The sequence below is a fragment of the Perkinsus marinus genome (assembly GCF_000006405.1).
Source record: "Perkinsus marinus ATCC 50983 genomic scaffold scf_1104296929318, whole genome shotgun sequence".
Lineage (NCBI taxonomy): Eukaryota > Perkinsozoa > Perkinsida > Perkinsidae > Perkinsus > Perkinsus marinus.
In genome coordinates this window covers 504219-505925 of record NW_003216498.1, presented here as the reverse complement: position 1 = coordinate 505925, position 1707 = coordinate 504219, and the positions used below count along the sequence as shown (strand labels likewise).

The 1707-nt window shown below is 47.3% G+C and overlaps 2 protein-coding genes across 2 annotated transcripts in view; both read left to right on the top strand.

Moving 5' to 3' along the window:
* Positions 1-1076, top strand: part of Pmar_PMAR012489 (conserved hypothetical protein) — a gene marked incomplete at both ends in the record, with an annotated part of 1363 nt that extends 287 nt beyond the window's left edge. Inside the window, 5 exons of the mRNA XM_002787666.1 lie at positions 39-125; positions 574-692; positions 744-798; positions 885-953; positions 996-1076. Of these exons, the coding sequence (XP_002787712.1) occupies positions 39-125; positions 574-692; positions 744-798; positions 885-953; positions 996-1076 (411 nt within the window). The remainder of the gene's footprint in view (positions 1-38; positions 126-573; positions 693-743; positions 799-884; positions 954-995) is intronic.
* A 136-nt stretch (positions 1077-1212) lies between these two features.
* Positions 1213-1651, top strand: Pmar_PMAR012488 (hypothetical protein; the record flags this gene model as incomplete). Its single annotated transcript, XM_002787665.1, has 2 exons — positions 1213-1347; positions 1586-1651. The coding sequence occupies 2 exons, from the start codon at positions 1213-1215 to the stop codon at positions 1649-1651; spliced, it is 201 nt and encodes a 66-aa protein (XP_002787711.1).
* Between the last annotated feature and the right edge of the window lie 56 nt (positions 1652-1707).

The window sequence follows — 1707 nt, the reverse complement described above, 5'->3', positions numbered from 1 at the left end:
TGGTAGGGAATAGGGTCATGAAGGCTCTCTTTACGAAGGACTTCGAGCTGTACAAGTGGGTGGTCAAACAGCTGGGGCTGAGGCTGATCAGGTTCAACTACATGGCCTTGAAAGATCCATCTAAGGTAGGCCGCTGTCGTCATAGTGATCGATATAATGGAGTTTTACCCGTCTCACGGGAAGCGGCGTAAAACTCGGTGAAAAACGCGATATTTGCGGTATGCAGTAGTCGTGAAATATGTTTTTCACGAGTGTTTTTTCTCCACATCACGGGTGAAACTCCAATAGTATATATTATTTATATGCAATATTCTACTACTTCTTGCGCAGCATCCATTCGAGCAGGCGAGTAATAGCCAGTATAGAGGTATAGCTGCAGGCTCAGTCGCTGCCTGAGCCTGCAGTATGAACCGGCAGACAGTGTGTTACACGGCAAGGAGTTCGGATGTATTATGGAATATATTATGTATATTTATATACAGCTATATCGATTGAAGGGTTATAGGGAATAATTCTCTATTAATAAGGCCTAATGTACTATATATGAATCGCGGAGTCTATCGTTGAGTTCAGACGGTGAACGCTGTAGCTGTTGATGGTGATAAAGTGAAGTGGATGCTACAGCAGAGGCTTTGGCGGCATCGCTATAGACCTCGCAATGTGAAGCATCCGCAGACGGGGAAGTTGGTGAGGTAGTAGGTCTATATGTAAGTCTTAGGAGTAGTTGGATTGTGTGTTATAAGGTACACTCGTCATCTCGTGAAGCCGCCACCGGCCAACTTTGGGAAGCCTGTGCCGGTACTACAACCTCGTTACGGATCCTGGGAGGACTATTTACATGCGCTTTCGAACGTTACGTTGTAGAATGTGGTGGTCTTCATCAGGTAAGGCAGCAGATCAGCAAGCGTTGGCCCTATGGGGTAACTCCAGAGAGGGTCAGTGGGACTTATACGGTGAGTAGATGTGAGCAGGCTCAGCTGGGAGGTCCTTACTAGGTGTACAACCCTACAGCGCCGGGCAGAGGCTTCGGTCAGCCATCTACTTCTGGGAGATGGACCGGTCGAGAGCGTCGGTGATGAGGGGCATCACGAACTGCATGAGAAAGTCGTTTCTGAGCCTTTGGGCTGGATAGCGTTTTCGCGGAAGGACGGAAATGTATTTGGTCGTGATGTTGTGTTTTGGACTTTGTGTTTTCCTCTTTAATCGTGATCAATGGCAAACGGTGGTGGTAGCAGTAGTGATAATAAGAAGGTCTTGCATGCGGCTGATGAGGCAGAGAGAGCGGCTAAGGAGAGGAGGCGTGTTATGGAGGAGAAGAAGCGGAAATTGGCAGCGGAGAAGGAATTGGTAATGGTCAGTGTTTTAATATATGTTTGGTTTCCTCAGCCGAGCTCGGAAGTTTCCTCACTGATTATTGAAGTTTACACACGAATTCTGGTGGAAGTGTGCAAAAACCAACGAGAAACTGCAGAAATTTCCTCAAATTTTCCATTTTGTCACTAACACATGTAACCGACTTTGTGCATATTTTTCCACACTGGTGATGGTACGGTAGATCATAGGAGGGGATGCTTCCCGTGTTTAGTCTGAGGAGGATCAGCAGTTGAAGAGCCTCCTCGAGAAGCAGGTTGAGATTATCACTGGAGGGTAGGTTGGGTGGCAGTGTGTATAGTGGACTGTGGAGTGGGGTCAGACTGGTGATGTTGA